General features: G+C 48.3%; 1 protein-coding gene across 1 annotated transcript in view; it reads right to left on the bottom strand.

Moving 5' to 3' along the window:
* Positions 1–12,006, bottom strand: part of lars2 (leucyl-tRNA synthetase 2, mitochondrial) — a 123,212-nt gene that overhangs the window by 27,155 nt on the left and 84,051 nt on the right. Inside the window, exon 19 of the mRNA XM_070880318.1 lies at positions 5,877–5,988. Coding sequence (XP_070736419.1) covers positions 5,877–5,988 — 112 coding nt within the window. The remainder of the gene's footprint in view (positions 1–5,876; positions 5,989–12,006) is intronic.

Genomic DNA, 12,006 nt, shown 5'->3' with positions numbered 1-12,006 from the left:
AATAGCAGCGAACCTGGGGACTGGGAGAAATTTAGAACTCAGCAGAGGAGGACAAAGGGTTTGATTAGGGCAGGGAAAATGGAGTACGAGAAGAAGCTTGCAGGGAACATTAAAGTGGATTGCAAAAGTTTCTATAGGTATGTAAAGAGAAAAAGGTTAGTAAAGACAAATGTAGGTCCCCTACAGTCAGAATCAGGGGAAGTCATAACAGGGAACAAAGAAATGGCAGACCAATTGAACAAGTACTTTGGTTCGGTATTCACTAAGGAGGATACAAACAACCTTCCGGATATAAAAGGGGTCAGAGGGTCTAGTAAGGAGGGGGAACTGAGGGAAATCTTTATTAGTCTGGAAATTGTGTTGGGGAAATTGATGGGATTGAAGGCCGATAAATCCCCAGGGCCTGATGGACTGCATCCCAGAGTACTTAAGGAGGTGGCCTTGGAAACGGATGCATTGACAGTCATTTTCCAACATTCCATTGACTCTGGATCAGTTCCTATGGAGTGGAGGGTAGCCAATGTAACCCCACTTTTTAAAAAAGGAGGGAGAGAGAAAACAGGGAATTATAGACCTGTCAGTCTGACCTCAGTAGTGGGTAAAATGATGGAATCAATTATTAAGGATGTCATAGCAGTGCATCTGGAAAATGGTGACATGATAGGTCCAAGTCAGCATGGATTTGTGAAAGGGAAATCATGCTTGACAAATCTTCTGGAATTTTTTGAGGATGTTTCCAGTAAAGTGGACAAAGGACAACCAGTTGATGTGGTATATTTGGACTTTCAGAAGGCTTTAGACAAGGTCCCACACAAGAGATTAATGTGCAAAGTTAAAGCACATGGGATTGGGGGTAGTGTGCTGACGTGGATTGAGAACTGGTTGTCAGACAGGAAGCAAAGAGTAGGAGTAAACGGGTACTTTTCAGAATGGCAGGCAGTGACTAGTGGGGTGCCGCAAGGTTCTGTGCTGGGGCCCCAGCTGTTTATATTGTACATTAATGATTTAGACGAGGGGATTAAATGCAGTATCTCCAAATTTGCGGATGACACTAAGTTGGGTGGCAGTGTGAGCTGCGAGGAGGATGCTATTAGGCTGCAGAGTGACTTGGATAGGTTAGGTGAGTGGGCAAATGCATGGCAGATGAAGTATAATGTGGATAAATGTGAGGTTATCCACTTTGGTGGTAAAAACAGAGAGACAGACTATTATCTGAATGGTGACAGATTAGGAAAAGGGAAGGTGCAACGAGACCTGGGTGTCATGGTACATCAGTCATTGAAGGTTAGCATGCAGGTACAGCAGGCGGTTAAGAAAGCAAATGGCATGTTGGCCTTCGTAGCGAGGGGATTTGAATACAGGGGCAGGGAGGTGTTGCTACAGTTGTACAGGGCCTTGGTGAGGCCACACCTGGAGTATTGTGTACAGTTTTGGTCTCCTAACTTGAGGAAGGACATTCTTGCTATTGAGGGAGTGCAGCGAAGATTCACCAGACTGATTCCCGGGATGGCGGGACTGACCTATCAAGAAAGACTGGATCAACTGGGCTTGTATTCACTGGAGTTCAGAAGAATGAGAGGGGACCTCATAGAAACGTTTAAAATTCTGACGGGTTTAGACAGGTTAGATGCAGGAAGAATGTTCCCAATGTTGGGGAAGTCCAGAACCAGGGGTCACAGTCTAAGGATAAGGGGTAAGCCATTTAGGACCGAGATGAGGAGAAACTTCTTCACCCAGAGAGTGGTGAACCTGTGGAATTCTCTACCACAGAAAGTAGTTGAGGCCAATTCACTAAATATATTCAAAAGGGAGTTAGATGAAGTCCTTACTACTCGGGGGATCAAGGGTTATGGCGAGAAAGCAGGAATGGGGTACTGAAGTCTCATGTTCAGCCATGAACTCATTGAATGGCGGTGCAGGCTAGAAGGGCTGAATGGCCTGCTCCTGCACCTATTTTCTATGTTTCTATGTTTCTATATTGGCGTTTGATTTGCTTTGCTACCATACGAAATACAGCAAGCTTAGTGAAACAATACATCAGATGACCGGCAAGATAAAAATATTAAACTCTTTACTAATAGAATCATGGAATCGTACAGCACAGGAGTGGGCCATTCGGCCCATCGAGCCTGTGCCGTCTCTCTCGAAGGGCAATCCAGCCAGTTCCACTTCCTCGCTCTTTCCCCATCTCCCGGCAATTTTTTATCCTGCAAGTATTTATCCAACTCCTTTTTAAAAGCCGCGATTGAGTCTGCCTCCACCACCCTCTCAGGCAGCGCATTCCAGATCCTAACCACTCGCTGCGTAAAAACGTTTTCTCTCGTGTCGACTTTGGCTCTTCTGCCAATCGCCTTAAATCTGTGTCCTCTGGTTTCCGACCCTTCCACCAATGGGAACAGTTTCTCTCTCTATCTACTCTGTCCAGGCCCCTCATGATTTTGAACACCTCGATCAAATCTCCTCTCAAGCTTCTCTGCTCCAAGGAGAACAATCCCAGCTTCTCCAGTCTATCCACGTCACTTCATTCCCGCATAGAACGGTTACAGCACAGGAGGCCGCCATTCGGTCCGTCCAGCCCATGCCGGCTCTGCAAGATCATCATCATAGGCAGTCCCTCGGAGTCGAGGAAGACTTGCTTCCACTCTTAAAGTGAGTTCTCAGGTGACTGAACAGTCCAATACGGGGATTACAGTCCCTGTCACAGGTGGGACAGACAGTGGTTGAAAGAAAGGGTGGGTGGGGAGTCTGGTTTGCCGCACGCTCCTTCCGCTTGGTTTCTGCATGCTCTCGGCGATGAGACTCGAGGTGCTCAGCGCCCTCCCGGATGGACTTCCTCCACTAAGGGCAAGAGCACTTCCGCTAGTCCCACCCCCCCGTAGTCCTGCAAAACAAATTCCTTCAGGTACTTGTGCAATTCTGGGCAATTTGATTTTGCTTAGTGGCTGCTGGTTCTCGATTGCTAGGTGAATAATTTGACTGGGTGCTTCGATAATATTTGCGCAATGCTGCTTAGAAGCCTGCCTTAGAGGCGATGCAACAAAGGTTCACTAGATTGATTCCTGGGATGAGAGTTGTCCTATGAGAAGAGATTGAGCAGATTAGGCTGATACTCTCTGGAGTTTAGAAGAATGAGAGGTGATCTCATTGAAACATACAAGATTCTGAGGGGGATTGACAGGGTAGATGCTGAGAGGATGTTTCCCCCGGGCTGGAGAGTCTAGAACCAGGGGTCAGTCTCAAGATAAGGGGTCGGCCAATATAGGACTGAGATGAGGAGGAATTTCTTCATTCAGAGGGTGGTGAATCTTTGGAATTCTCTGCCCCAGAGGGCTGTGGATGCTGAGTTGTTGAGTATATTCAAGGCTGAGATCGATAGATTTTTGGACTCTCGGGGAATCGAGGGATATGGGGATCGGGTGGGAAAGTGGAGTTGAGGTCGAAGGTCAGCCATGACCTTATTGAATGGCGGAGCAGGCTTGAGGGGCCAAATGGCCGACTCCTGCTCCTAATTCTTATGTTCGTACGTACTGTCTGTATTGTGGATACAACTGTTTTTTGGGGGATATTGGAGCCAATTCACGTGGTCAACACACACCATTTGTTGAGCCAATCACCATTTGTTACCCTGTGGACAGCTGAGGCTTTGGATACATCCCATGTGATAGAGATGTGACACTACAGGTGTGTGCTGGACGCAAGACTATGATAAAGACTGTGTGATGACTGTAGTTGATATTTCGAACGTTGCAGCTCACGTGTGGTACTGTTGATATTGCGAAATGTGTCGTGCTCACTGTTCTTACGCACAGAATTCTCAGAAGCCCAAGGCTCCTCATTCTTTTCAGCTTTGAACCCCTTCCTTGCCGCTTTCCCTACCATCCTAGCTTGGCTTCTTCGCCACATGCTGTTTTGAATAAAATGGCAGCTAAAGCCTCATGGACTTGGTATTCGAATAACAATCAAGTACGACAAACCTGGGGGTTTATCACTAATTAGTTTCTGCACTTTTCAGAAAGAAGGAAACAGTTCTGTGCTAACCGATAAATCATATCAATATTGTACAATTGTTTAAATTCTTACTCTGGTTACATTGTTCCCCTCTGGAGTCTGAGACATTGTGATTTGTTCAGGAAACAGCTTTATGCAAGAGCGTCCTTTTAAAATTCAGTCACTCCATAACATGAGTTTGAATAAAAAGACTTGCATTTCTATAGCGCCTTTCATGACCACCAAAGCGCTTTACAGCCAATGAAGTACTTTTTGAAGTGTGGTCACTGTTGTAATGTGGGAAACGCGGCAGCCAATTTGCGCACAGCAAGCTCCCACACACAGCAATGTGATAATGACCAGATAATCTGTTTTAGTGATGTTGATTGAGGGATAAATATTGGCCCCAGGACACCGGGGATAACTCCCCTGCTCTTCTTCAAAATAGTGCCGTGGGATCTTTTACGACTATTCAAGAGAGCAGACGGGGCCTCGGTTTAATGCCTCATCTGAAAGACGGCACCTCCGACAGTGCAGCGCTCCCTCAGTACTGCCCCTCCGACAGTGCGGCGCTCCCTCAGTACTGCCCCTCCGACAGTGCGGCTCTCCCTCAGTACTGCCCCTCCGACAGTGCGGCTCTCCCTCAGTACTGCCCCTCCGACAGTGCGGCTCTCCCTCAGTACTGCCCCTCCGACAGTGCGGCGCTCCCTCAGTACTGCCCCTCCGACAGTGCGGCGCTCCCTCAGTACTGCCCCTCCGACAGTGCGGCTCTCCCTCAGTACTGCCCCTCCGACAGTGCGGCTCTCCCTCAGTACTGCCCCTCCGACAGTGCGGCGCTCCCTCAGTACTGCCCCTCCGACAGTGCGGCGCTCCCTCAGTACTGCCCCTCCGACAGTGCGGCTCTCCCTCAGTACTGCCCCTCCGACAGTGCGGCTCTCCCTCAGTACTGCCCCTCCGACAGTGCGGCGCTCCCTCAGTACTGCCCCTCCGACAGTGCGGCGCTCCCTCAGTACTGCCCCTCCGACAGTGCGGCTCTCCCTCAGTACTGCTCCTCCGACAGTGCGGCTCGGAGACAGTGGGCAGCGAGCACTCGGCCCAATCCGCACGGGGCAAGGACGCTGCGCCCACCTGCTCCACACGGGGAAGGTGAGGGACGGCCCGAAGTGCGACTGTGGCCCTGAGTCCCAGACCCTGGAACACCTCACATCGACCGGCCCACTGAGATCTGTGGGTCCCAGACCCTGGAACACCTCATATCGACCGGCCCACTGAGATCTGTGGGTCCCAGACCCTGGAACACCTCACATCGACCCTCCCACTGAGATCTGTGGGTTCCAGACCCTGGAACACCTCACATCGACCGGCCCACTGAGATCTGTGGGTCCCAGACCCTGGAACACCTCACATCGATTGGCCCACTGAGACCTGTGGGTCCCAGACCCTGGAACACCTCACATCGACCGGCCCACTGAGATCTGTGGGTCCCAGACCCTGGAACACCTCACATCGACCGGCCCACTGAGTTCTGTGGGTCCCAGACCCTGGAACACCTCACATCGACCGGCCCACTGAGTTCTGTGGGTCCCAGACCCTGGAACACCTCACATCGACCGGCCCACTGAGATCTGTGGGTCCCAGACCCTGGAACACCTCACATCGATCGGCCCACTGAGATCTGTGACGGGAGACACCTCATTTCTCCACTCGGTATCGCAGGAGGCCATCGAATGGAGAGACAAACTACACATCCCATAATAGGATTTCCCTATCACACCAAACAACAAGAACAGGATGAATTTAATCTTGTATTCATGGATTGGGATGACAAATTCCTTCTGCAATGTGACACTATTTTAAAAAAAATGTAATAATTGCTTTGTAACTTTTACCTTTCCACAACTCTGATGCTAGGTATGGAGCCATGGGCGCGGACATAATACACAAGGTCACCAGAGCATCTTCGTATTCAGCGCTGTGCAGTATCACTCGCGAAGTTGCTTGCTGACAGAAAGGAGGCAAGAGAAAAACACAATGTTTAGTAGCTGTGCAAAGCCAATTTGCTAAAACTAACACACGATCTGCTGTAAACCTCACATCACCAAGCCAAAATGCAAAATACTGCTGGAAATGTGAAATAAAAACAGAAAGTGCTGGAAACACTCAACAGGTCGGGCAACATCTGTGGAGAGAGAAACAGAGTTAACGTTTCAGGTCGATGACGCCATTGGAAAAAGTTAGAGACATACCATCCCCATTTACACCCCTTCTAGACCCATCTTTTGTTCCTTAACTTGTCCCATTACCATCTCCTTTTGCCTCACACCACATTCCTTTTGTCTCTCAAATCTCTCCTGCCTTCCACCCAATAACAGACCTTCCCTTTTGTTCCTTCCTCCCCTCCCCCCTTTCCCTGCCCCCGCACTCGCTTAAAAACCGGTCACATTTCCGACTTTTCCCAGTTCTGACGAAGGGTCACAGACCCAAAACGTTAACTCTGTTTCTCTCTCCACAGATGCTGCCCGACCCGCTGAGTGTTTCCAGCTTTCGAGAGTCTGCCTAGTAAGTAGTAGTATTTCCAGCATGCTCGTGTTTTTATTACACGTTACCAAACTCTGAGCATGATGGTACATCAGTCATTGAAGGTTGGCATGCAGGTACAGCAGGCGGTGAAGGCGGCAAATGGCATGTTGGCCTTCATAGCGAGAGGATTTGAGTATAGGAGCAGGGAGGTTTTACTGCAGTTGTACAGGGTCTTGGTGAGGCCTCACCTTGAATATTGTGTTCAGTTTTGGTCTCCTAATCTGAGGAAGGACATTCTTGCTATTGAGGGAGTGCAGCGAAGGTTCACCAGACTGATTCCCGGGATGGCTGGACTGACCTATCAAGAAAGACTGGATCCACTAGGCTTATAATTTAGAAGAATGAGAGGGGATCTCATAGAAACATAAAATTCTGAAGGATTGGACAGGTTAGATGCAGGAAGAATGTTCCCGATGTTGGGGAAGTCTAGAACCAGGGGTCACAGTCTAAGGATAAGGGGTAGGCCATTTAGGACTGAGATGAGGAGAAACTTCTTCACTCAGAGAGTGGTTAACCTGTGGAATTCTCTACCACAGAAAGTTGTTGAGGCCAGTTCATTGGATATATTCAATAGGGAGTTAGATGTGACCCTTATGGCTAAAGGGATCAAGGGGTATGGAGAGAAAGCAGGAATGGGGTACTGAGGTGAATGATCAGCCATGATCATATTGAATGGTGGTGCAGGCTCGAAGGGCCAAATGGCCTACTCCTGCACCTACTTTCTATGTTCCTATGACATATCCATTACTGAGCTTTTTTAAAAAAAAAATAAATAAAAAAGATGCTTACAAAAAACGAACTGATTTTTTCCCCCCCACGGCCACCAATTGTGAAGCAGGGAACCAAGGAGAAGCCAAACGTTACAGGGGTGAATGCTGTGCAAACCGATACAAGGCAGAGAGATCTCGACTCGAAGACGGGGCGAGATCATGGAGGGATGAGAATTTTGAAGTCAACTTGCCGGGCAATGGGGATCCTAGAGAGAACATCTGTGGACACAAAACATTGCCCACAATTCCATGCCACAACATAAAAGTACTCCTCGCAATTATTTTTTAAAACTTAGCACAAACACAAAAGGTATAGAAAAACACAATATCTACAAGATGCACTGCAGCAGCTCCTCCAAGTTCCACATCTTCCCGACTTGGAAATATATCGCCATTCCTTCATCATCGCTGGGTCAAACTCCTGGAACTCCCTCCCTAACACCATCATCATCATAGGCAGTCGCTCGGAATCGAGGAAGACTTGCTTCCACTCTAAAAGTGAGTTCTCAGGTGACTGAACAGTCCAATACAGGAATTACAGTCTCTGTCACAGGTGGGACAGACAGTGGTTGAAGGAAAGGGAGGGTGGGACAGGTTTGCCGCACGCTCCTTCCGCTGCCTGCGCTTGGTTTCTGCATGCTCTTGGCGACGAGACTCGAGGTGCTCAGCGCCCTCCCGGATGCACTTCCTCCACTTAGGGCGGTCTTTGGCCAGGGATTCCCAGGGGTCGATGGGGATGTTCCAGAGTCAGCATGGTTTTATGAAAGGGAAATCACGTTTGTCAAACTTGCTGGAGTTCTTTGAGGATGTAACGAGCAGGGTGGATAAGGGGGAACCAGTGGATGTGGTGTATTGGATTTGCAGAAGGCATTTGACAAGATACCACGTAAAAGGTTACTGCACAAGATAAAAGTTCACGGGGTTGGGGGTAATATATTAGCATGGATAGAGGATTGGCTAACTAACAGAAAACAGAGTCGGGATAAACAGGTCATTTTCCGGTTGTTAAAACAGTGACTAGTGGGGTGCCGCAGGGATCGGTGCTGGGCCCTCAACTATTTACGATCTACATGAATGACTTGGATGAAGGGACTGAGTGTAATGTAGCCAAGTTTGCTGATGATACAAAGATGGGTGGGAAAACAAATTGAGGAGGACAGAGAAAAGTCTGCAGATGAAATATAGACAGGCTAAGTGAGTGGGTAAAAATCTGGCAGGTGGAGTATAATGTGGGAAAATGTGAGGTTATTCACTTTGGCAGAAATAATAAAAAAGCAAATTATAATTTAAATGGAGAAAAACTGCAAAGTGCTTCAGTACAGAGGGACCTGGGGGTCCTTGTGCATGAAACACAAAAGGTTAGTATGCAGGTACAGCAGGTAATCAGGAAGGCAAATGGAATGTTTGCCTTTATTGCAAGGGGGCTAGAGTATAAAAGCAGAGAAGTCCTGCTACAGCTATACAGGATATTGGTGAGGCCACACCTAGAATACTGCGTGCAGTTTTGGTCTCCGTATTTAAGGAAGGATATACTTGCATTGGAGGCTGTTCAGATAAGGTTCACTGGTTGATTCTGGAGATGAGGGGGTTGACATATGAAGATAGGTTGAGTAGGTTGGGCCTATACACATTGGAGTTCAGAAGAATGAGAGGTGATCCAATTGAAACATAAGATAATGAGAGGTCTTGACAAGGTGGATGCAGAGAGGATATTTCCACTCATAGGGGGAAATAAAACTAGAGGACATAGTCTCAGAATAAGGGGCCGCCCATTTAAAACTGAGACGAAGAGGAATTTCTTCTCTCTGAGGGTTGTAAATATATGGAATTCTCTGCCCCAGAGAGCTGTGGAGGCTGGGTCATTAAATATATTTAAGGCGGAGATAAGACAGATTTTTGAGCGATAAGGGAGTATATAGGGATATGGAGAGCGGGCAGGGAAGTGGAACTGAGGCCAAGATCGGATCAGCCATGATCTTATTGAATGGCGGAGCAGGCTCGAGGGGCCGAATGGCCTAATCCTGCTCCTATTTCTTATGTTCGTTATCAAGGAGGCTTTGAGGGTGTCCTTGAAATGTTTCCTCTGCCCACTGGGGGCTCGCTTGCCGTGTAGGAGTTCCGAGTAGAGCGCTTGCTTGGAGAGTCTCGTGTCGGGCATGCGGACAACGTGGCCCGCCTGATGGAACTGGTCAAGTGGTCAGTACTTCGATGCTGGGGATGTTGGCCTGATCAAGAACACTGACGTTGGTGCGTCTGTCCTCCCCAACAGCACTGTGGGAACACCATCACCACACGGGACAGCAGCGGTTCAAGGCGGCGGCTCTCCACCACCTTCCCCGCGGGCAATTAGGGATGGGCAATAAACGCCGGCCTTGCCAGCGACACCCATATCCCAGGAATGAATAAAAAGAAGCGTTTAACACCAGCCTATAGCACTTTTACAGATGATGAATGTTTTCCGAGTTTAAATTTGAAACATTTCCAGGGAGATTGTGAGAACAACCCAAGTCACCGGGACATATAGAAAGTAGTTTGAGAGATTTGGCATACCTGTTGTGCCTTGGGGAGCCCGATTTATACAAACTGCGCATTCTTCAGGGAGCTTATCGAAGAGAAATCAACTGAACAAACTTGGAGAAAAATTCATTTAAAGATGTCAGCAGCCATCAGCGTTTGTGGCTAGACAAGTATAGGCATCAGCTGGGAACTTTCCGCAGTGTTATTGGGACTCTAAGGCCAGAGTCCCCAGTGCCGCGGAAACTGGTCAAAGGGGTCCCTTTAATTATTGTTGGAGAAATCTGGTCTTTATTCCTCAGCCACAAGCTATTTTCAGAAGATTGCCCCCACACAGCGAGTTAAATGCTTTCACAGATTTGTTTATTTGTGGAGAGGACAGAGAGTGGGCAAGCAGCCAGAGTTCAGAAGGCATCTTTCTCATCAGCGGGAACAGTATTCGGGTTCCAATTTATTGCTCACGCAACTGCTTAAGGCAATTGTTTTAAGTGTTTGCTCAACAAGTTGGAATCTTTCCAGCCTTATTACGCATTTCATAGAATCATAGAAATTTACAGCACAGAAGGAGGCCATTCGGCCCATCGTGTCCGCGCCGGCCGACAAAGAGCTACCCAGCCTAATTCCACTTTCCAGCTCTCGGTCTGTAGCCCTGTAGGTTACAGCACTTCAGGTGCACATCCAAGTACTGTTTAAATGTGGTGAGGGTTTCTGCCTCTACCACCCTTTCAGGCAGCGAGTTCCAGACCCCCACCACCCTCTGGGTGATTTTTTTTTTCATTGCTGAGGGAGTGCCGCACTGTCAGAGGGGCCGTATTGAGGGAGTGCTGCACTGTCGGAGGGACAGAACTGAGGGAGCATTGAACTGTCGGAGGGGCAGTACTGAGGGAGCCCTGCACTGTCGGAGGGGCAGTACTGAGGGAGCCCTGCACTGTCGGAGGGGCAGTACTGAGGGAGTGTTGCACTGTCGGAAGTGCCATCTTTCTGATGAGACGTTAAACCGAGGCCCTGTCTGCTCTCTCAGGTGGATGTAAAAGATCCCATAGCACTATTTCGAAGAAGAGCAGGGGAGTTCTCCCCGGTGTCCTGGGGCCAATATTTATCCCTCAATCAACATCACTAAAACAGATTATCTGAGCATTATCATATTGCTGTGTGTGGGAGCTTGCTGTGCGCAAATTGGCTGCCGTGTTTCCCACATTACAACAGTGACTGCACTCCAAAAAGTACTTCATTGGCTGTAAAGTGCTTTGAGACGTCCTGAGGTCGTGAAAGGCGCTATAGAAATGCAAGTCTTTCTTTTTGTCTTTATCTACTACCCTTACGGTCCAGGATTAAGGGCAAGTGGGTCAGGGGCTACAAATCCTCTCACCCTCAACTTGTTTCCCTTCTCTCTATCCCTCCATTCCTAAATCGGATTACTCTGAGGTTGTTGTTTCTTTTCAAAACTCAACTTGTTTGCTGAAAGGAAGTTAAATTAGAATGAGGACATTTTGTATTTTCTATTCTTTCCCGCCCCCTTTTTTAGGCGACGCTGAGATAGACTGGAGAACGGAAGCAAGACTTGCTCGAAGGCCTCACCCGAACACTGCCACAAGTATGGCCGAGATGTCTTATCTTATGATGTTTGTCTCCTCCCTGGAGGGAGCTTCTGGTCTGCACTCGACAGTGCAGACCATTGTTCACAGATCCCGGCTTTGAAAAATGTCCAATTTGGCCCTATTGGAGAATTATAAATTTATAATCGCACCACTGCAGCACATGCGTTGTTTTAAAACAATAGAAAAGTATTTAGGAAGACTCAGAAGACTTTGCATTTCTATAGCGCCTTTCACGACCATTGGCGGTCACAAAGCGCTTTACAGCCAATGAAGTACTTTTGAAGTGTAGTCACTGTTGTAATGTGGGAAACGCAGCAGCCAATTTGCGCACAGCAAGCTCCCACACACAGCAATGTGATAATGACCAGATAATCTGTTTTCGTGATGTTGATTGAGGGATAAATATTGGCCCCAGGACACCGGGGATAACTCCCCTGCTCTTCTTCGAAATAGTGCCATGGGATCTTTTACATCCACAAGAGGGCAGATGGGGCCTCGGTTTAACGTTTCATCCGAAAGACGACATCTCCGACAGTGCGATGCTCCCTCAGTACTGC

The sequence above is a fragment of the Pristiophorus japonicus genome, chromosome 5 (assembly GCF_044704955.1).
Source record: "Pristiophorus japonicus isolate sPriJap1 chromosome 5, sPriJap1.hap1, whole genome shotgun sequence".
Classification (NCBI taxonomy): Eukaryota; Metazoa; Chordata; class Chondrichthyes; family Pristiophoridae; genus Pristiophorus; species Pristiophorus japonicus.
Note: the sequence above shows the minus strand (reverse complement) of the source record. Positions and strands in the feature narration are given on the sequence as shown.